General features: G+C 42.2%; 1 protein-coding gene across 1 annotated transcript; it reads left to right on the top strand.

The window, feature by feature from the left end:
- Nucleotides 1–3760: 3760 nt before the first annotated feature.
- Nucleotides 3761–22851, top strand: LOC128497691 (1,25-dihydroxyvitamin D(3) 24-hydroxylase, mitochondrial-like). The gene is made up of 11 exons (XM_053467852.1): nucleotides 3761–3979; nucleotides 4201–4391; nucleotides 11169–11262; nucleotides 12359–12455; nucleotides 12536–12627; nucleotides 13636–13747; nucleotides 14424–14569; nucleotides 18746–18912; nucleotides 19014–19092; nucleotides 21064–21261; nucleotides 22721–22851. Exons 1-11 carry the CDS (start codon nucleotides 3761–3763, stop codon nucleotides 22829–22831), a joined length of 1506 nt encoding a protein of 501 aa, XP_053323827.1. The 3' UTR covers nucleotides 22832–22851.
- Nucleotides 22852–22877: the final 26 nt, after the last annotated feature.

Here is a 22877-nt window from a genome sequence, read left to right as displayed (position 1 = left end):
AATATCTAACAAACCCCGTGGATGTCGGCCATAGACTAACTCAAAGGGGGAAAACCCTGTAGACGCTTGGGGCACCTCCCGGATAGAGAACATGAGGTAGGGTAATAGACAGTCCCAATCCCGACCATCCCTTTCTACCACCTTTTTTAGCATATGCTTTAGGGTTTTGTTAAACCTCTCCACTAACCCGTCTGTTTGAGGGTGGTACACTGAGGTACGGAGGTGAGTGATTTTAAACAACTTACACAGGTCTTTCATGACCCGTGACATAAAGGGCGTACCCTGGTCAGTAAGAATTTCTTTAGGGATCCCCGTGCGAGAGAACATGTAAAACAACTCCCTAGCAATATTTTTGGAGGCCATGTTTCTTAAGGGTACCGCCTCTGGGTACCGGGTAGCATAATCCAAGACAACCAAAATGTATTGGTGTCCCCTAGCAGATTTGACAATGGGCCCTACCAAATCCATGGCAACTCTCTCAAATGGTACTTCAATGATGGGAAGTGGCACCAAGGGGCTACGGAAGTGTGGTGTTGGGGCACTCTTCTGGCATGTGGGGCATGACTCACAATACCTTTTTACTTCTTCATATACCCCAGGCCAATAAAACCTTTGGAGGACCCTCTCTTGTGTTTTATTAGTCCCCAAGTGCCCCCCAAACACATGGTTATGGGCTATGTCCAGCACCAGGTGTCGGTATGGTTTTGGCACCAGAAGCTGTTCCACAATTTCCTTGTTAACTTTGGTGACCCGGTAAACTAGATCCCCATTCATGGCAAAATGCGGAAATTTCTGGTCAGCTTCGGGTTCCTGTGGTACCCCATTTACTACCGTGACATTTGCCCGTGCAGTTCCCAGAGTGGGGTCTCTCACTTGCTCGGTCCCGAAGTTACCCCGAGACATTTCTAAATCTAAGACCTGTTGGCCGGGTAGGGAAGTTTCTTCTTCTTCCTCCCCAGCTAACACCTGCAAGGGGAAATAATCTTCACTATACATTTCAGGTGGGCCTAGATCCTTTTCATCATGCCCCTTACTGGTATCATTGTTCCCAATGGCCGTCTCACCTGACCCATTATTTACAGGGAGGGTTACAGACTCTGCCGGAGTTTGTTCCCCAGCTGCAGAAACGTTCCCCCTTCTCCACAACTCCCAGAACAAGGGGAAATCGCGGCCTAAAATAACCGCATGCATAAGTCTTTTTACAACTCCGACTTCGTAGGTCACAGTTCCAGATGGGGTCACCAACTTAATGGGGGCCACAGGGTAAGCTACAATATCCCCGTGGATGCATAGCACTCTTATGTGCTTGTTCGGCACGTAGTCCATAGTCACAAGGCCAGCCCGAACCAAAGTCACCAGGCTACCCGAGTCCAAAAGTGCCTTCACGGAGCAGTCACCTATCTTCACCATACAAAAATGCGGCTCAGTCTCTGATTCTGGAATGGCTGCACAAACAGGTTCTGCAAACAGGGACTGACGCCGACTAGCGTCACACACCATGGGCTCTGAGTTAAGAGGGCAATAGGCGGCTATGTGTCCCCACTCATGGCACCTCCAGCACTGGGGGGTCCCTGGCCTCCTTAGTAGGGAGCCCTTTCTAGGATTGTGGGGTCCCAGGGGTTCAGGATCAGTCTTTTGCCCTTGCCCAAACTCTAGAGCCCTGCTCTCTCTCACATTTTTCCATACACCTCCAGCTGGAACTCTCTTACCCAAAGATGTCGCAGGTCTGACAGTCTTGGAAGGTGTTGGTGCCGCAGGGACCTCACGGAGGAAGTCCTCGGTTGCTATGAACCTTTCCACCATGTTGACAAGCTGCTCAGCAGTTCTGGGGTCTCCATGCCCAACCCACCGTTGTAGCTCCGCCGGGAGGGCGCGGAGGTAGTGGTCCACTACCACCTTTTCCACAATCTGGGCTGGTGTAGTGGATTCTGGTTCCAGCCACTTGCGTACAAGATGAATCAGATCATACATCTGGGACCTGGCAGGCTTGTCCATGGTGTATTTCCAACAGTGGACTCTCTTGGCCCGAACAGCGGGCGTAACACCCAGGCGAGCAAGGATCTCCATTTTTAGTTTTGTAAAGTCCCGGACATCCTGCTCCCCGAGGTCATAGTAGGCCTTTTGCGGTTCACCAGTCAGGAAGGGTGCAATCACTTCTGCCCACTCTGCAACTGGCAGTCTCTCTCTCTCCGCCACTCTCTCAAATACGGTGAGGTATGCCTCAACGTCGTCGTCGGGTGTCATTTTTTGTAAGCCCCGCTGAACGGCCCTCCTCACGTTAACAGTCTCAAGGGGGCTTGCCTCCACTTGTTGGGACTGAGCCACAACAGTCTCTCTGAGCGCAGCAATCTGCTCCATTAACAGGCGATTCGTTTCCTGTTGTTGGGCCATAGTCTGCTGTTGCGCATGTTGCTGGGCGTGAAAAGCCTCTGCATGAAACTTCCGTTGCTGTTCCAAGGCCTGCTCATGTCTCAGGTTAGCCTGTATCAGCTGCTTTATCACTTCCTCCATTGTGCCGGATGGGCCTTACAGTGCTGCAGCCTTCACTCAGGACATATGCTTCCGGCCCTTTAAATGTCCACAAAATTCAGATGCTGTGTTTTGTCCTGCCGTTGCTCCTAGCACCACTGTGCCCGCATTCTCCACCAATTGTAGGGGACAGCTCACGCATGGGGCGGCAATGACAGTTTCACACAGGTTTCCAAAGTAAAAGCGCGTTTATTTAGATGTTGTAGTCACAGAGCACCTTGTAAACAAAACAAACTATAAGCCTGTCCGGCTCTAACTAAACAGCAGGATACCTCTCTAGCAGCCTAAGGTCTGACGCAAAGCAAAGTAACCAGTTTTGTATGGGGTAAAGCTTCATACCTGGTGGGCTGCAGCGCTGGCTGTAGCTGCTCCTTCATTCAGGTTCTCCCTTTCCCTGCAAACCTAACAGCCCTCTCTTATAAGGCTTCCTCCCCAGTAACGAGCTTAGGAAGCCTCACCTGAGAGCACCTGGGTTTGCTACCATGCCTGGCTGAGGTAACCAGGTGAGATATATATCCCATCAACCACACTCCCATACACTTTACCACAAGGGGTATAGAAAGTATAGTGTATAGAACCCACATTTTTCCCTCTAAACCCTATCTCTGGGTAAGGCTAATTTAATACATCATGTGGCAACCAAATGGCAGCTCCCACAAACAGTATAATGTAAATAACTAAGACTTTTTTTGCATATGTTTTGTACACTGTAATGTAACAAAAATAAGAAATATGTTTAAACAATAAATATGTATTATCCATTAACATGTTATACAAGAGCTGTTTTATAACAGTTGTGTTTCCCTATTACATGCTTAACAGCAGTTTGCTTTCTATAACTGGAGCTCAGAATACTGTAAAGGAGTGTACTTGAAAGAGAGTCTGTTGAATCAGTTCATCTTCCTAATTAGGAAACCTTACACCAATCCTCTATTGTGATGATATAAATAAGCAATCTTTGATTAGCATTTTGATTGTACGGTCACAGTCCCACCCATGTTCTCTCCACTAAACGTTTAGCCAATGATATTGAAGTATATGTTCTATTATGAAAATATTATATATATAAAGGACCAATCAATTTGAGAGATCTTGGTCAATCTTTTTGCAATGCTAGAATACCTACCCTAATTCTACAAACATAAATATTTGTACTAAGAAAATAGAGACTGACAGAACATAACATCTTGATTTGCATTTAGCAGTATCATAAATATAAGCAATATCTGCGATGAAGATTCCATCATCACCATTATTGCGCAGCATTTCAAATTTAAGAAATATTGTTTTAAATTGTGCCGGAAGTTATCACACTTCAACAGATTGCTTACCTTTACCAAGAAGACCTCTGCCTTTTTCCTCTCTACCAGGTCCTCTTGATTGTCCTGGAATAGGAAGTCTCTTAAGTGTTCTTTGGAATGGAGGGTTAAAAAATCAACATGAAATCATGGTAAGTTACTAGGTCCCACACAAAATGTCTTTCTATAGAAAAAAATATTAGACCAAGGTAAATTATATATATGCATAATAATATATATACACATTGTGCATATGTAAAGCTGTATTTTATGTTAAACCTGTGTATATGTAAAGTTTTATTTTTTATGTTAAAATGTGTATAATTGCATTATTTTATTGTTTGACTTAATAAAGTAATATGTTTATGTTTAGTACAAATACCATCAAAAATATGGAAGAATATTTAAGATGAATCTTGGAATTTTTAAGTCAGTACAAATTGGAGATCCGATTCTTTTGGAAACTTTTCACAGAACAGAAAATGTTTACCCTAAAAGAATGGAGATTAAACCCTGGAAGCTGTACAGAGATTACACAGGAGAAGCTTGTGGTTTGCTTACACTGTAAGTAAATGCATTGTTTACAAGAATATGGAAAGTCTACAGTTACAAAATGTTTTGACTGTGTGCAGAATTTTCATTAATATGTAGAATTATGATTTACATTAACATGATTTGTTATTATACAGCGCTCTTAAATGTTTTACAAAAAGTCCAATATGTTATAAGAAAATAGAAACAAGATAAAATCATAATTTCATATTAAAAGTAATTTTTTAAACGTTAAGCCACTATATAATTTGTTTATTTTATTTTCTATTGTAAAAGGTTGAATATAAAACATTATGCATGCCACATTGCATTATACGTGCAAATAAAACTCAGCTAATCTTCTTCCTAAAACAGTGAAACTTGGTTTACATAAAAGTTCATACATGTATCTGTTCCCATACTGCCTGCCTATAGAAATATTGTTATTATATCATGTCTAGATGTAATTATAATGAACTTAGTTATTGTGTCATAACATAGACCTGTTTATGGTGTCCAGATAAGTGTATCATATATATACCCTCATTACATCATAATCCATCTCTTTCTCATAAACATTAAGAATGATATGACTATTTGTTAATTAACAAAGTGTTTAATCTGAGATTACTATTAGTTTGAATTAAGGACACTATGCATGGCATAGCTTTACATCTTCTAGGAATTATTTTCTCTAAGCAACACCATACATCTAGCTTGCAACCTTCTGGTTCACCTACGTTATTTTTTTATAATTTCTCTCAAAGGCTAACTTTAGACCCCTTATGACATAATTTCCTTGTTATAAATCTTGGCAACCTTAATGTTTCTCTTTTTGCCATACATACTGTCATCTACCTCCATAATACAGGACATAATATATTTTCAGTCATATGAGTTCTTTAATGATGAAGTAGCCTGACCCTTTCATATTTTTCTCTCTTTTTTTCCTCTCACTGATAATGGCCATTATTGTCTTAGTACATCTGTCCCCAACTTTAAAAAACTAAAACGTTTTTGCCGCTTCTATCCATACAACTCTATAGTTCCAAAACTCTTGAATTTATAGTTGTATGAGGTGTACAGGACCTAATAATGCAGTTGCACCCATTGCAAACACAAAATACCATCAATCATCCACTTGGGACAGGGGTTGTTCCTGAAAGCTTCACCATTTTGCAGAAGTTCACCCAGAGGTAATTTTCTTGTCTTGCTGTCCATGGAGAAGTAGTGGATGAAGAAGTAAGAAATAAAACAGAAGATAGATAAACAAGAAGATGCAAGATAAGAAGTGGCGCTGTGCAGTATTGAGGCAGGGACAAGGAAGCTGTCAGGTTCGGGATGTGGAACCCGGTATGCAGGATACCTCACAGCAGGTGAGGGCAGATAGCAAAACACAGAAATAAATAGCCAAGGGGTCCAAATTGGAGAAAACAGCGTAAACGGTATTTAAAAGTCAAGGGTTCGGGATCAGAGAAATCAGCGTAAACAGTATTCAATAGCCAGGTTACAGCAACACAATAGAGCTCCGTTAGGCACAATAACTGAGCACTGAGTGATACTCAGTGCTGATTTTTAAAGCTACCACCAGGGGTCGCCGCATTCCCCACCTTCTCCAATCAGGAATCTACAAAGAGAGGTGTGGGCGTGCGCGCTCCTAAACACAGACTGCGAAGCAGCTGATGCAGCAGAAACGAGGACCGCGGCAGCGTGTGAGCTGGTACCCACCATTGGCGGCTACTCTGGTGAGTCGCTTAGTTGGGGTCTTTGCTGGGGACCCTGACAGAAGCGGAGAAGGCAATGATACATTCAAAAGGAATGTGAGAGAGTGTGAATGAGATTGTGAGAAAACGTGAAGGAGCATGAGAGAGTGAATGAGGGTGAAGGACAGCACATTTTGTTTTCAAATGTAGGATGAATAAAACTAGTTGAGGAGCAGCCAAACTCAGCAACAAGACACAAGGTATTAGACCTACTTTGCGGATCAACAAAAACAATTCAAATTATTAATTTTGTTTTTTGTCCATTCATGTTTGGTTCATTTGCACGTGTCTAGTGCAACCTCACCTTGTTAGAAAGTTTGGCTGTTCCTCTTCCAGTTTTATTCATACTGCACAGTTTGTTTTTCCTTCATTTAATGAAATATCTGCAGTCAGAGCAGTGATTGTGTTGTTGGTAGCCGCCAAACGAGCAAATAGTGAAATGTGATGTTATCACGTTATGACAGTATGTGTTCCATCGAGGAAACCATGCACTCTAACACGTGTGTGCGATAGTGATACTGATTAAATTAATGGCTTAACAGAAACTATGTGCTTATCACAACGTATCAGCACTTGTTTTGAAACAATAAAGTGGCAAGGATACCATTAAGGTTGTATTACAGAATAACAGTACAGCATTATTACCGTATTTGCTCCATAAAAGACAAAGGTTTTTAGAGCAAATGCTCTGAAAAATAACCCTCGTCTTATATTCGAGGTTGTCTTCTAATCAGACCTCAAATAGAGGTCTGACTATAAGACTAAGATCTAGATCCCCTCCAGCTCTGCAGGGGACCTGGATCTTCTCTGGTAACCTCTGCTGCTGCCAACACTTCTATGACTGAACGCCGGCGTGACCTGACCTTCCAGTGCTCCATCATAGAAGCCCCGTAGTGCTGGCAGCAGGGGAGGTTGTCCAGCTGCCAGAGAGGAGGATCCCTCGCAGCGCTGCAGTAGACCTGGAGACTCCTCTCTGGCAGCCAGTGAACGTCTGCGCGATGCGCACAGACAACCTCCGCTGGTGCCGGCACTTCGACAGGGGGTTCTATGACTGAGCATGGGCGTGACACGATATTCCGGTGTTCAGTCATAGAAGCCCTAGCGGAACTAACTGGCAGCAGAGGTTGTCTATGTGCATTGCACAGATGTCCACCAGGGAGGGACAGAGTGGCATATGGGAGTCTGAAGTACAGGGGACGAGTCTGGGGAGGCACTGGTAAGTCGGGGGGGGCAGAGTGGCATATGGGGGTTATAAGGCATTCTGTAGACAGAGTGGCATATAGGGGGTTAAAAGACATATCTGGGAGGCAGAGTGGCACATAAGGGGTATAAGGCGTATCTGGGGGCAGAGTGGCATATAGGCAGGTATAATGGTGATCAAAATTGCTTTAGATAAAATTTGTATTTGTTTTTTCCGGGCAACACATATTGGTTACCGACTGTTTGGCTAGGCAAAATTTGCGGGGCCTTTTTTTATTCAGAGCAGCATTTGGGATGGGGGGTTCTTTCCAACTGGGGGAGGTACCTGACACCAGATGAAATGGGGGGTAGGGAGAGGGTAGATAGTGAGAAGGGGGTAGGGAGAGGGTAGATAGTGAGAAGGGGGTAGGGAGAAGGTAGATAGTGAGAAGGGGTAGGGAGAGGGTAGATAGTGAGGAGGGGGATAGGGAAGATATCAAGAAATGGGTAGAGAGGGTAGATAGCGAGAAGGGGGGTATGGAGAGGGTAGATAGTGAGAAGGGGGTAGGGAGAGGGTAGATAGTGAGAAGGGGTAGGGAGAGGATAGATAGTGAGAAGGGGGTAGGGAGAGGGTAGATAGCGAGAAGGGGGGTAAGGAGAGGGTAGATAGTGAGAAGGGGGTAGGGAGAGGGTAGATAGTGAGAAGGGGTAGGGAGAGGATAGATAGTGAGAAGTGGGTAGGGAGAGGGTAGATAGCGAGAAGGGGGTAGGGAGAGGGTAGATATCAAGAAAGGGGTAGAGAGGGTAGATATCAAGAAAGGGGTAGAGAGGGTAGATAGCGAGAAGGGGGTAAGGAGAGGGTAGATAGTGAGAAGGGGGATAGGAAGAGGATAGATAGTGAGAAGGGGGGTAGGGAGAGGGTAGATAGTGAGAAGGGATAGGGAGAGGATAGATAGTGAGAAGGGGGTAGGGAGAGGGTAGATATTGAGAAGGGGGTAGGGAGAGGGTAGATATTGAGAAGTGGGGTAGGGAGAGGGTAGATATTGAAAAGTGGGATTAGGGAGAGGATAGATAGTGAGAAGGGGTAGGGAGAGGGTAGATAGCGAGAAGGGGGTAGGGAGAGGGTAGATAATGAGAAGGGGGTAGAGAGAGGGTAGATAGTGAGAAGGAGGTAGCGAGAGGATAGATAGTGAGAAAGGGGGTAGGGAGAGGGTAGATATTGAGAAGGGGGTTGGGAGAGGGTAGATAGTGAGAAGGGGGTCAGGGAGAGGATACATAGTGAGAATGGGGGTAGGGAGAGGATAGATAGCGAGGAGGGGGTAGGGAGAGGGTAGATATTGAGAAGGGGTAGGGAGAGAATAGATATTGAGAAGGGGGATAGGGAGAGGGTAGATAGTGAGAAGGGGGTAGGGAGATGATAGATAGTGAGAAGGGGTAGGGAGAGGGTAGATATTGAGAAGTGGGGTAGGGAGAGGGTAGATATTGAAAAGTGGGGTTAGGGAGAGGGTAGATAGTGAGAAGGGGGTAGGGAGAGGGTAGATAGTGAGAAGGGGGATAGGGAGAGGGTAGATAGTGAGAAGGAGGTAGGGAGAGGATTGATAGTGAGAAAGGGGGTAGGGAGAGGGTAGATATTGAGAAGGGGGTAGGGAGACGGTAGATAGTGAGAAGGGGGTCAGGGAGAGGGTACATAGTGAGAAGGGGGATAGGGAGAGGGTAGATAGCGAGAAGGGGGTAGGGAGAGGGTAGATATTGAGAAGGGGGTAGGGAGAGGATAGATATTGAGAAGGGGGATAGGGAGAGGGTAGATAGTAAGAAGGGGGGGTCAGGGAGAGGGTACATAGTGAGAAGGGGGTAGGGAGAGGGTAGATAGCGAGAAGGGGGTAGGGAGAGGGTAGATATTGAGAAGGGGTAGGGAGAGGATAGATATTGAGAAGGGGGATAGGGAGAGGGTAGATAATGAGAAGGGGGGTAGGGAGAGGGTAGATAGTGAGAAGCGGGGTAGGGAGAGGGTAGATAGTGAGAAGGGGTAGGGAGAGGGTAGATAGTGAGAAGGGGGATATTGGGATGGGGGGCCCTTAACAGATTCTCACACGGGTCCCTGAGGCTTCTAGTTACGTCCCTGGTTGCCTCAGAAGTAATAGAGCACTGGGTCTGGGCTGGCAGATTTCTGCAGGACTGAATTTCTGCAATATTAAAACATGTTTTAAGAAAAAGGATCCCCCAGTGTAAAGACGGTCAAAGAGGTGCAGCAGCAGTAGTAGTAGGACAATATATTATATTTACAGTATATCATACAAATTATATTGTCATCAATATTTAGTCACCAATATTTTTTTATCAATGAAGAATATTAGATAATGATAGAAAGATTATTAAAAAGTTACTTGTCCACAAATGACATGTTTGGCCAGTAGGATAAATTGTCTTAATCAACTAAACACCACAAAATATCTATCGCTGTCCCTGTAATACACTACAGTAGTATGATACAGCTTCTCCAATCCACCCTACACCCTACATTTTCTACACCAAAGTAAAATATTAAGTAATTTACAATGAGCATCAATCTCAGCCTCTGCGAAGCTAACTGTCACTGTCTCACAATCCAACTCTCATCAGTCTGTAAATGCTGCTAACGACAAGTTAAAATGGCGTCACACTTATATGTATAATGCCTGTCCCTTCCCCTTGTAAGTGCTGATTGGCCAGAGTGGAAAAAAAGTAAGGGAATACTCCCACAGGTTGTTAGACTCAATTTACCATCAATAAAAGCACTCCCCATTTGTTTTGGTTACTTCTACGTATCAGTCATTGATATGTTACCTCGTATACAAAGTCCCTCCCACTTTACCTCATCAACGAGTGCCAAAACAGCTTGCAATGGCAGCGGCTACACGTAGCAAAGAATGGATGAATCATGATGCATTTAAGGCACTTTTAAAGTAAATTTTTTTAAAGCTAATTCAAGTATGATATAATGTCATTAGCACTTAGAGTGAAAGGGACATGTTATTGCAGTTTGGTTTTATGAAGCACCAAAGTATATAAAGTTATTACTAGACATTTGGATTCAGAGAAGTTAAAATTTTAATGGAATTTGCCAATTTCATCAATTCATATGAATGTTAAAAAATGAGGAGGGAGCCCAACAAAACAAATGAAAATAAAGCAGAGACATCCAAATTTTTGTTTGCATTTTGTTGGCTTTTTCACACTCTCTCAAGGTATCCCTACCTTCTCCGGTGACATTTTCCGTGTCCCTGTCTCCTTTCTTGCAGCATCACTTCTTCTCTTGCCTCTTCTAGTTCTTCAGTTTTCTTTCTTAGTTTGTTTCTCCTCGTGACTTTTTTCGTCTGCTTCTCCATGAACCTGACTCCAGGGGCACTTCCAGAAAATGGCGGAGCCTCCAGGCGCACCCTCTCCCCTGATTGGATTGGAGTTGTTAAGAAGTGCTTCTCTTTCTCCATGTGTTCGTCTTCATTATTCTGGCCTCTCAGAGTACTTCCACAACAGGGGCAGAGCCATGGAGATAACCTAACCTCTGTTACTTCACTGGGGAGAGAGGATGTGCCTGGAAGCTCTGCTCTTGTGAAAGAACGCACAGGGAGAAGCGGGTGAAGAAAGAAGACAGAAGAACAATAGAGGTATGTAAGCTGATCATTGTATATCACAAGTCAAGCCAGATGAACTTGAAGGATATAAAAAGTCAAGGACTGGAATCCCAGGGTGGAGTTTGAGCCAACTTGGCTCAAGCTTCTATTAGCTTTCTTCAAAAGTTAGAGCTCAGCTAGGCATTGAGCTCAACTCTGGCCCAACCAGTTATATATGTGCATCACTTTTGTTTTATTTCTATATTTTCTTTGCACAGTGATGGACAAGAATGGCTTGCAATGAGACAAGCAGTTCAAGCAAAACTTCTGAAACCGAAAGAAATATTCAAAATGGATTTGAAAATCAATGAGGTTAGTTTGAAGTTATTCTGATATTTTTATGTTTGTCTATTGCTGGTGCTTCTCTTCTCTTATATAGTAAGAAACAATAAATCAATATCAAGAGCCATTAGTCCTACTTAGTCTATCCTGTGTTTCTACCAGCTGTAATTTTAAAATAAAAAATTACTTGGCTTTGTCCTTAACTTTAGTTTTACGATAGCCCAATGCTTTTTCTTGCATGCTTAAATTCCCTCACTATAATCCCCTTTTTATATAATTTTTTTCTAAAATTCCATATTAGAATACAGATCACAAAAAACAAAACTTTGTATAAACAGAATCCTATAACTAAAATAGAATTGGCCTGGAGGGGACATACAAAGAGGGCCAACATGACAGGGTTGGCCATCAGTGACCCAATGTATCACTTTGTCTGTGGTGTAAGCCTAATGGAGGACCTTAGTGGGGGCTGTATGCTAATGTTGATGTCACCCATCCCCGGGGTAAGTATTTCTGCACAGAGTAGATCCCCCTCACTTTACACTTTACTCTACAGAAGTTCCTGCCCTCCCTTGGTTTTGGCTTTTGGTATGGCAGGGGGTCCCTTGGGGTCTGGTGTCAGTGCGGCAGTTGGCTGTCTGAGGTATGGCAACCCGGCAAGCATAAGCCCAATGGCTACATGCAGCACTCCCCACGGAATGGCCCTGGGGAGTAAGTATTGGCTTCGCTATCTTGCAGGACGGTAAGAGGTCTTATTATCGACTACGCCTGCGTCAGCATTCCTGGGGGACTCCTAGTAAGCTAGGACGTTCAGTGTTGGTTGGTATTAGCTAATGCTAATTGGAGGTCTATGCAAAGCTTGAATGGATGTTTACATGTTTCAATTTATGTTTACAATTATGTATGTTACACGTATTTAATAAATCTGTGAACTTTAACCCCTTAATGACAAAGCCCGTACATGTACGGGCACAAAATGCATTGTGTTCAATGGGTTTTGGGACCGCCCATTGTCCTTAAGGGGTTAAAATGACACAGGTCTCTCGTGTGTTTTCTGTGTGATTAATAATCGGCCATGCCCCTGTCATATACTTTATTAATTCCTTTGTTATTATATTTTTCATAGGTCTTGGCTGAGTTTATGGTATACCTCAATAGAATAATTGATCAAAACGGATGTATTGATGACTTATATTTTGAACTTAACAAGTGGTCATATGAAAGTAAGTTCAATAAAGCTGTTACTGTGTTAGTACCTCTGTTTACTTTTAATTTTTCAATTAACTTGATACTTTCTCTACAGCAATTTGTTCAGTCTTATATAATGAGAGATGTGGGCTTCTACAGAAAGATTGTAATGAAGATGCCTTTCTTTTTATTCAATCAGTAAAAAAGGTAATACAAGTTTTTAACATCAGAAAATATATATTTGGACCAAAATGTAGATAAAGTATATTGATGTAATCAATGAGCCTTTGCTAATGATGAATTAACGTATGGCTGTTTAGAGCACACAACAGTTTAAAGTATGACTGTTTTCTCCCAATGTACACAATATAAATTAGAATATATCATAACCATGGTTTGTTTTAGCATACTTTTCTGGATCAATGCAATCAGGGATATTTTGAAGTTAAAGTGCTTATGAAAATCAGACCTTACATTTCTGGAAGGGTGAAACTTGAGTCAAGGTCCAGTGGATCTGAAATGTCCCTAGACCCTGAAAAGCCACCCTTTGTAGGTACGATAGGGGCCAAACAAACAAATCAATGCTGAGTAGAGTAGAATTTATTAATAAGACTGTGTTACAACTGTGTTATCATTTGCGAGGTCTTTAAAAGCTCTTATAAATTCCTGTTCTTGGTTCAAAATGTGCGCTAAGAAGGGAAGGCCTATCTGGGTGTAGTAGAGAAACCTTATGTTGTATTTCTGCCATATATAATTTGATAGTGTTAGGGGAAAGTTTGAGATTAGTGTGGCAAAAGGTGACAAAAGGTAGAACCGAATTTAGGGAGAAAGCTTCTGAGCAGCCCTGGATAGATTCCTCTAAACGAGCACCACCACTCCCTGCACACGAAACAAGCAGAGCAGCTCAAGATATATAAAATATGGCGACGGACGGTGTCACTGAAATGCCTCGTTAGCAATATGACGTAAATTGACGTGACTCCTCTCGGTTCCTGCTTCCCCTGGGCGGTATATATATATATATGGAAGAGGAGAAGCAGAGCTGGGTGTCAACAAGATGGTGACACGAAAGCGACTGGCGGAGAGGGTAGGGGTACAGTCTGAGAGAACGTGAGTGAGACTGTGGGAGAGTGTGAAAGAGCATAAAAGAGTGAATGAAAGTAGTACAATATTCAACGCAGTACCAGAATAAACAAAACAATTTTTATTTTACAGATGATGCAGTATTTAGGTCCACTGATGGTGACCTCAGCTGAACTTCACAAAAAATTCAATACATCTCAGTGGAAAAACCACACTCAAGCCTGGGATAATATATTCCTAACAGGTAGGTAATGGAATGTGCATTTTAGTTTAAATGGAATAAATTAAGGTTCTAAATACAATTTAATGTGCTGTTTCTTAATGTTATTATTACGTTTCACACAGTCATTGAAACACGCCATGTAACTGCAAAGAAACAAAATGTTGGACAGGAAAAATGAACCAGATCATGTACTGGAATGTCCCTTCCAGGATAAGGATAATGAGGGTTTTAATAACTAATGTCTTAAATGCAGAAACTAAGCAATTCTTCCAAGGACATTATGCAAACATCCTTTACAGTGTGTGGGGTATATAACTGGATTCCTTTCCATGATACTCTAGGACAACATTTTACATGTGCCAGTCAACAATACATGAAATGTATGGTAAAAATGGCCTATGTAGTCACCGTAGGATGTCCATCTTGGTTGCAATAGGATTTAACTAAATCAAAATTGCATGGTTTTCCATTGAGTTCCAATAATGTTTACTCCCTTACATAATAATGTTCTCCCTTACCTAATAGACCAATAGGCCAGACCACCAAAAACTAATTTTAAAAATATTACATTTTAATAGAAATGCCCTGATTTAATTAATTTTAATTAACAATGCAGTTGTTTAATTGTTCATGTAATCTACATTTAGGCAGTGCTTCATTGTAATTTTTGTAATTTTTTGATTCTCCTGTTTTTTAGTGAAGCAATGCATAGAGAAATGCCTTAAAAACACCTCCACTGACAAAAATGATGACTTACTCACTACAATTTATTCTGAAAAGCTTCTCACAATAAGACAACTCTCTGGCCTTTTTGCTGAACTTCAGATTGGTGGTGTAGAAACTGTAAGCTTTTGTCTTTTATTTGCATACTATATCGTTTTAGAGTTACTTTACTCTTGTAAAGTGATAACATACTGGTTACTTTCATCACTAACAAGTATCACTGTAAATTAGGGATTAATCTAGCCTTGGTGTAGAATTAATCTAAATTTTATTAAAGACAGGAGGCAAGTATTTTGCATTTCCTTCTTTACTGATTAACTTCCAGCAGCAAAACAGTTAACATGAAACAAGAAAAACAACCAATCAGGATAAAGCAAAACACCCTATATCAGTCCATGAGCCCAGCCACTCCTGCTCTTTCTTTGCAGAAAAGCCAAACAGGAACCAAACAGCAATAAAACGACTTCAACTACAGGACACACAGCACAACATAGACTGGCCCGGAACCGGACAGTTTCATGCAGCAGGACGAAAATAAAAGATCCGAACACGCCAATAAGAAATACGGCATGAGCGCAACCTTCACGGACAACGGTCATTATCTGGCCATCTCTCTATGAAGCTAAGAACCTTAGAGACGTCCCAATAGGAAGCGTGCAGCCAGTGGTCTAGCAGCAGATGACAAACCGATGGATCTTTCGCTACGCCAAGGCCCTCCACTGGAACATGGACTGCCAAAATGGCCGAACAAAACACATTGATGGTATGGTATGACTTACCCTGGGAAAAAAGATGTGCAAAAAAGTTAAGGACAGCTACTATAGGGGCTGTAAAGGGATCAAAATGGTGTTCCAAACACCAGTGATGCCAGACTCCCCAAGCCTGGAGGTAGGAAGTCATGAGCTGTAGCCGATAGGCCTGACACATCCCAGGATCCCCTGAAACAGTCCAAGCCACCATCGACAGACAGTCCTGAAGAATGAGAGGGTGCAGGTTACCCTCTGGATCCAGTAGTAAGTCTCACGATGACGGTAGGACCAAAGGATCCTCGCATGACATCTTCAGCAGCGGTAACCACGGCTGAGCCCTCCAAAGGAGCCGATGGAGGCTGATCCGCTGGCGGCATGACCCCTATAACGACCAGCTCTGTGAGAAAAACGTACTGGCTAGATCTGTGGCCGGTGTGGTGTCAGATTCCGGAATGGCAGGAAGGGAGACACTCTTAGATCTCTTGCGCGGATGAGTGGAGGAATGTGAGACACTTGCATCCGAACCTTCACCACTAACCGGGGAAGCAAAAGGTTGGATAGGACGGGCGAATTGGGCCTCTGCCAGTGCGGCCGGTAGGGATGCAGGCAGTGCTTGGAAGGAGGCGGGAATAGGAGGCTCAGAATCTTCAGCCATGGTACTCCAATGTGTTTCCAAAAACACAGACGGAGAAGAAACCGCGAGACAAAAAACGGGGGTCACCTGAATGCACCTGTGGGGGTCACCCACTAATGAAACTGCCAAATTAGAAAAAGAGCCAGCACAGGGTTAGTTACAGGGGGCAGCCTGTGTAAATCTAGTGGGCCTAGGCCCTAAATCAAGAAAGAGGGGTCATCCCAGCCCATGGACTCCCATGGGTCCCAGTTATAATCGGCTCTAATTTGCAGGTAGCAATAAAAGCCTAAAGTGGAGAGGCTCAAAGTGGTGGGGGGTCACCCCAAACTAGGGTCCAGCAATCTGCTTGGTTAAGTTTATAGTACAGAGGGAAACTGAAATTAAAACTTCTTAGGCCATTAAAGGTGAAAGGGACACACAGGTGATGAGCTAGGCCTGAGCAAAAATAAATATTATACCCATATTCTTATCAGAAACAGGTCAAATATGTTACTTAGCATGTGTATCCATAATATTCTACCCATAATCCCCATGTAGGAAAACAGTTATACCCATTTTCTTATTAGAAACGGGTCAAATGTGTTACTTAGCATGTGTAAATATAATATTCTACCCATAATCCCCATGTAAAAAAATGTTATACACATATTCTTATCAGAAACAGGTCAAATGTGTTACTTAGTGTCAGGAAACTAGGTCCATACAGACGACTGTAAAGACCCAGCGTGCCCAAAGATGGAGTTCAGGAGGTATTGAGCAGTAGTGGAGTTGGACAGGGCCTGGTGCAGGGTGACCACACTCACTCGGGTGTTGAGCACCTAGGGTTGTGCAGCCACATACCAGCACCCTGACATAGCAGCTGATGTAGTCCAGAACAGAGCAGAACGAAACTTGGCTGGATGTGGAAATCTCAACAAAACTTGGATCTGACAAAACGAACAGAACTTGGAGATATACTGCAGGCACCCTGGAGCAGGCATGAAACGTAGCACTGGAATCATGTGCAGGATGCTGCAGGCAGGGCGTATGGAAGCTAAGCAGAGTATCAACAGAAAGGTAGCATGCAAGGACAGAGCAAGGAGCAAGGAGGACAGAACAAGGAACAGGGAGACCGAGCAAGGAACATAACCATACAAGACATACATGATACAGGGCACAACAAAGGACAGGGAACAAGGCAAGGAACACAGGGGAAGGAGTGAGGAGCCAGAATCCTTGGACGCTTCTCCTTTAAGCAAGGATAGGACATATTTACTGGGACATGGGGAGAGGAGAGAGGAACCAGAATCCTCAGATGATTCAGGGAAGAAAGGCAAAGGTACATAAGAGACAGACGCACATGGATACAGGAACTAGCCTAGGACTATGTGATAACAATTGGAGATTCCGTCACATCATATGGCCATAGTATGCTTAGCCCACCACTACGCCAAAGTACTCCAATGACGGTGGGTCCTAACGCTAAGCCCTGCATACGAAAGTACTGATGAACTTAACATTGAATCCAAACAGAACCGAGAAGGACATACCTTTAGACTGCAGACTGAGACAAACGGAACAAACGGGTGGGACACACCTTATAAAGGAAACAGGAGCTGAAGCAAAGAGCAGACTAGAATCCAGGAATCAGAGGTAAAGAACAGAGCATATGGAAATCCAGGAATGGATCCCTGCAAAACATGGGAACTGAGGCAAGGCAGGGAAAAACAGAGATATGCAGCTCCACAGCCTGGATGGACCCTAACACTTAGCATGTGTAACCATAATATTCCATCCATAATCCTCATATATGAAAATATTTATAACCATATTCTTATCAGAAACAGGTCAAACATGTTCCTTGGCATGTGCATGATATTGCACCCATAATCCCCATGTTTAAAAAATATGATGATAATCGAAATAGGTAAAATCTGGTGTTAGCACATACATGTACCATATTAAATCAATAATCTAGCCCTACAAATGTTTTGACTAATTTTTCTATTATTTCTATAGAATTTACCATGATTCCGTTATAAAACTGTATATATTTCAACAAGTAAATAGTTACATGTGCAACTTCTTTTTGAAACTTAGTTGCAATTTAGTATCAAGAACTACAGAAAAGAGCATATTTTGATTTACCATGTATGAGTGTAAAAAGTGTACTGACACCTAGTGATAGTGATGCGCATTGCAGCCAATCATCGCATCATCCCATCTTCCCAATATGCTGTTTAGTATGTCCCTAAAATAATATAGATAATAATAATAACCATAAAAGTAATCAATCATAAACTGGAAGGTTCTCACCTGGAGGCTAAGCAGCAAAGAAAGAGGAGGAGTGGCTGGGCTCTTGGACTGATATAGGGTGTTTTGCTTTATCCCGATTGGTTGTTTTTCTTGTTTCATGTTAACTGTTTTGCTGCTGGAAGTTAATCAGTAAAGAAGGAAATGCAAAATATAAAGCCTCCTGTCTTGCTATAAAATTCACACTGATTCACCCCTGATTTGCTGAAAATAATATTTTCCTAGTTTTATGGATTTCTTGTGATTATGTGTTATGGTTTGCAGGTAAGTGATATGTATAAAACATAGTATAAGTAGTGTTGTACCTTTGTTAATGCATTAATAAAAATAATTCCTAAATAAAAGATATGAAACAGAAATGCTAAAAAGTAATTCACTGGCATTTAGAAAGAGAAAGTAAATTATATAATGTATATGGGGAATAAATATGAATTATGCAAAAACATGCAAAATATATATTTTATGTACAGTATTTAATATGGAAAAGTTCTGTTGAACATAAAATAAAAACAACATGTCATTTCATGAAATGTAATATATTCATTAAACTCTTGAATGTCTCTCTCCATATTCGAATATGCCAGCTCCCTGATTATGTGCTTTTTTGTTTTTCATTTATAGACTGCAAATTCATTAATGTGGCTGATACATAATATTTCAAGAAACAACCATGTACAAGAAAAACTTCTACAGGAAATTCAAAATGTGTTGCCAGAAGGACAATCGCCAACTGCTGACACCCTACAAAAGATGCCTTATTTAAAGTCTTGTATAAAAGAATCAATGAGGTATTCTGATATCAAGAAAGGACATTATTATCACAATAATAATCATTAATATCACAACTCTGAAATAAATAATTTTATCATATTTTATGCCATTGTTATAGGCTAACACCTACAATACCATTTACAAGTCGGACACTTGAGGAAGACACAAACCTTGGTGGATTTTTGATTCCTCGTGGTGTGAGTATTGAACCTGCTAACCTGTAAATTCAGAACTATTAGACTTGTGCAGTTAGATTAATATAAAAAAAATTTTGGGAATAAATAATTTTTAGAAATTTTGTTGAATCTGTGGATTCATACGAATGTTAAAAAACAAAGAGGGAGCCACAACAAAACAAACGAAAACAAGGGAGAAAACTCAGAATTTAAATTTGAGAATCATTGGTTAATTTATGGATTGCAAGTAGTTTATTGTGTTTTTTGTGTTATGTGTAAGTTGTATTGCTGTGGTAGTGAAGGAGCTAGAAGTGTGGGGTAGAGTGGTGGAGGCATTTGTGAAAGTATTTACGATAAAGGTATGGTTTGCGTGTTTGGGGGAAAAAACTCTCTCACTCCCAACTTCCCCGACAACTGCCTTTGTGTCTACCCTTCACTGCTTCCTGTCTGCACCATAGACTTTTCCGGTGCACTGGTGTCAGGTATTATGAAACAGAAACTATTTGCACAACAGGGTGGATCCCCCATGCACAAAAGACGGGACAACCTCTTCCCCCATTACGCTAATCACATAGGAGGGAGGAAAACAATCAGCAATGTGGGAAATGTTTGGAAGGTGTTACGTCGAATCAGGCACCACAGGTGATGGACCCACAATGCAGGAATGGCGAGAATATCCGATAAACAAGCCGGGATCGGGGCAGGCAGCACAGGAGCGAAGTCAAAGAACAATAGCCGAGGTCGGGATGGGCAGCGCAGGATCAAGGCCAGAAGAACGAAAGCCGAGGTCTGGTACACGTGAAAATCAATTAGAAGGCACAAGAGAAACAAACACCCTGAGAACCAATATATGGACTCGTTGAACGGGCACGGAAACACAGGACCAGGAAGTTTAAATAGAGCCAATGGCGGGAGAGCAGGTAAGATGACGTCATCGCGACCGGCGCAATAATAGCATCGTCGCGATGGCAACCAAACAACAAAACCTCCTGCCTGTGTTACCTCCGCGAATGACGCGGAAGCGCCACACAGGCAGAAGAGGTACTGGTCGGGCGCCGCGAGCATGTAGCGGCGGATCGTCTCTCCGATCGCCACTGATATGCTGCGGCAGCCCGATCAAGGCTGTCAGTGGCTGGGAGGCGTGCCTGCTCGATACGCACGCCCCCTCGTGTGCGTGCCGAGCGCACGTCAGTACATGAGGAGGACGTGCGCGAGGAACGCCGTGGGACCCCGGCCGGACACGTAGGTATAACAGAGGGAGGGGATTGGAGCAATACAGCTATGGATCTGCAGACTTGCTCAAGATAAGAAGTGATAGCAATTGGAAATCAGTATACGTGCTTTACGCTATGAATAATACGTTTACACATTAAGCCACCAATGGATATAAACCTGCAATGCCTTTTTCTTTGTTGCCCTTTGTTTATATAAGATATATTTAGTAATAAGTAATAAGCAACATATACAAAATATATACATATACAGGAAGGTGGTCTGGGGAGCAATTGATTCCTAGGCCAGTTCAAATTCTTCACTTAGGGGCAAATTTATCAGGCAGGGCTAGCCCAATGTGACCCTTAACACTGGGCCAGACTGCTCAGGCGTGTTGGTGCTTAGCAGGGTCATGTAGAGTGACATTATGTGAATTATGTGTAGTAGAAGGCAGCTCATATCATATACCAGCAGATGCAAACCCGGGCTGTAGATAAGTTAAGGTAAGCTCTAATTAAAAGAGTTTGGGTGTCAGTATAAGCTAAAAGATTGTATGGGGTTGATATAGAGTGATGGCGGGCCGGGGGGCCCACTTAGCTGTGCTTGCACTGACCTGTACCTAAATAAGTGCAATGAAAGTTACAGTTGTGTTACAAAAAATAAACCTAATGAAAATGTATCATAAATAGGGAAGATGGACATGGAGAATTACAATTTGGAATGGAATTTCTTTCAGGGTTATTGTTAATGAATCATTTTTATTTTTTATTTTGAAAATAGACCATTGCAATGATTAACTTTCATGCAATGACTTGGAATGATGACTTCTTTCCCAATGCACGAGAATACAAACCTGAGAGATGGGAGAAGGAAAAGAGGTCACTCAACCCATTTGCAAACACTCCATTTGGAACTGGCAAAAGAATGTGCATTGGAAGGCGTTTGGCTGAATTACAGCTTCAGTTGGCCCTGTGTTGGGTAAACTTGTGTACTTTTATATCAAGTATAAAACTACCAATGTTAGAAGTTTCACTTACTCTGTCTAGTGTGCAAATGAAGTTATCTTCCCTTCACACCAAACATCTGTTTGATTTGTGTTAAATATATATGAGAAAATATCAGGAAGAAAAATGGTTCACTACAGCAGAGCTGTAGCTAGCTCCTTTTGGGCCTGAGGTAAGAAGAGTATATTTAACCCCTTAATATATTTTTAAACAGGCTATTTTGTGACCCCTTTCTAATTATCTCTCTTTTCTTCGTTATCTCATTTCTCAAACTTTTCTTTATCTCTCCTTCTATTTCACTTCAAATCGCCCCTTTATCTTATCTCTCTCCTTTCTTTCTCTCTCCCCTTTCTCCATATCTCCCCTTTCTCTCCTTTCTTCTCATCTCTCATTATCTCTCTCCCTTCTCCCCACATCTCCCCTTATTCTTTATATCTCCCTTTTCTTATTATCTCTCACTCTTTTTCTCCATCTCTCCCTTTTTCCCCTTCTTTGTTTTTTCTCATTATCTTCCACTTCCCAATATATTTCTTCATCTCTCCTCTTTCTCATTACCTCCTCCTTCTCTATATCCTTGCCTTTTCTCCCTCCTCCTTATTATCTCTCCCTTATATTTTTCTCTCCATTTTCTTACTATCGCTCCTCTTTCTCACCATCTATATCTTCCCTTTCTCTATTACCTTTCTGAAGTCCTGTAGTGGGAGCAGGAGTTCTGTTCCTACAGACGTCTGTTTCACCACTACATCGTGCTGTGCATGGCTTCAGTGCTTTGCGACGGGATATGACATCATATCCTGGTGCTCAGCATTAATAGCCAGCATGCTTCACAAGGTAGCAGTGAAACAGAGGTCCATATGGACGGACCTCATGCTCCCTCTGTTTTGGGCTGGTTAGAAGGAGATCCATGAATTCCCCAAACAACCCTGCTCCTACAGCAGCAGTCGCACACACCAAAGGCCGACTGCCTCAGGTCTGTAGGCCTGCTGCACCTGAAGTATGTGTCTCACTTGCCTCACTTTTCTTATGACTCTGTACTGCAGAAATGAAGTAGTGACTTGAAAAGGTTATGGTTTTGTCAAAGGTCAGTTAGTTGCAGTGCAGAGAAGAAAGAGCTGTGCTTCATAGTATCTTGTCACAATGTTCCTGGCAATGTACTGGAAAATAGATTGTACCCCTATTGTAACATAATTTTGTATAACTACACCATAGTGTGGGGTTCAACCAAGCCTAGCACAATTGCAGTGTCTCCACAATTTCTAATTGTTGAGATTCCTGGAGCACAGGTTCACAAAACAACCAGATGCCATGACAATTACTATGATTAACCAGAAGGAAAAGAAAAGAGAGATACAAGTACTATATATTTTTTTAAAGAAATTAATTTAAATATGATGATAGTTTTAGCGATAACAATATATGTTTTCATTTTGCAGTTAATAAAGAATTTTCAATTTAATGCAACTGATGAAGAACCAGTAAAGGCTATTGTCTCTGGATTGATGATACCAACACGGAAATTGCCAGTATCATTGAAAAAGCGATAAGTAGGCTTAATTAACATTAACATTTTTTTTCTTATGAACTTTTATG

This window comes from Spea bombifrons, chromosome 5 (assembly GCF_027358695.1).
Source record: "Spea bombifrons isolate aSpeBom1 chromosome 5, aSpeBom1.2.pri, whole genome shotgun sequence".
In the NCBI taxonomy this organism is placed as follows: domain Eukaryota; kingdom Metazoa; phylum Chordata; class Amphibia; order Anura; family Pelobatidae; genus Spea; species Spea bombifrons.
This window is presented reverse-complemented; position numbering and strand designations above follow the sequence as displayed.